Below are 913 nucleotides of genomic sequence, written 5' to 3' on the forward strand. Positions count from 1 at the left end.
ACGGACCGAGGGTGGGCCGTTCAGGCTGGGAGCAGGCGGAGTAGCTGGTTGACAGGGCCGTGGGCGCGATCATGCTTTGCGGCCCACCCGTGCCTCGCCCACGGTGGTCTGGATCTCACTCTGATTTCCTTTCTCCAACGCTTCTCTCTGTTTCTCCATCACAGCCCCCGCTCCCCCAGGGAATCTGAAGACGTGGTGACAGGCAAGTAAACCGGGGAAGAAAGTGGTGGGGTTACCTGTGCACATGTGTTTGTGTGCTGTCAAACTGTGCATGTATGTATTGGTGTGTGCATATACATGGATGCATGTGTATATGTGACGCTACATGCATGCATGTGTGCTCAGCTGAGTATGTGCACACATGTATTCATGTGATATGCACAAAACAGCACTGTATGTTTATGTGTGTTGAGTGTGTGTAAACATTGTGTAGACTTGCATGCATATGTGGTCATGTATGAGCATGCATGTACCTGTGTGTAGGTGTGTATGCATATGTATGTGTGCATGGGTGGTGCATATACATTGAGTGAGTGCATGTGTGTATGTATGTGGTGTGTGTATGTGGCATGGAGTATATGTGCACATGTCTGTGTGTGTATGCACATGTGTATGTGGGTGTGCATGTGGTGAATATGCAAGCATGTATGTGGAGTATGCATGTGGCATGTGTGTGTATGTATGTATGTAGGGTGTGTATGTGCATGTGTGTGCATATTTCTGTGTGTATATGCATGTGTGCATGTAACTGTGCATGTGATGACTATGCATACATGTATGTGGGGTGTGTATGTGGACTGTATATGTGTGTGCATGTATATGTACATATTTGTTGTGAGTGTGTGGCTGGTGAGTATGCATTGAATGGGTGAATGTGTATATGTGAGAGGGTGTATGTGTGCATTGAGATTGA

The 913-nt window shown here is 47.0% G+C and overlaps 1 protein-coding gene across 1 annotated transcript in view; it reads left to right on the forward strand.

The window, feature by feature from the left end:
• TARM1 (T cell-interacting, activating receptor on myeloid cells 1) overlaps window positions 1–210 on the forward strand; it is an 11,306-nt gene extending 11,096 nt beyond the window's left edge. The window contains exon 5 of the mRNA XM_007956954.1: window positions 165–210. Coding sequence (XP_007955145.1) covers window positions 165–210 — 46 coding nt within the window. The remainder of the gene's footprint in view (window positions 1–164) is intronic.
• Window positions 211–913: the final 703 nt, after the last annotated feature.

Source organism: Orycteropus afer, unplaced genomic scaffold (genome assembly GCF_000298275.1).
Source record: "Orycteropus afer afer isolate SDZICR_OR568_19922 unplaced genomic scaffold, OryAfe1.0 scaffold00689, whole genome shotgun sequence".
NCBI lineage: Eukaryota > Metazoa > Chordata > Mammalia > Tubulidentata > Orycteropodidae > Orycteropus > Orycteropus afer.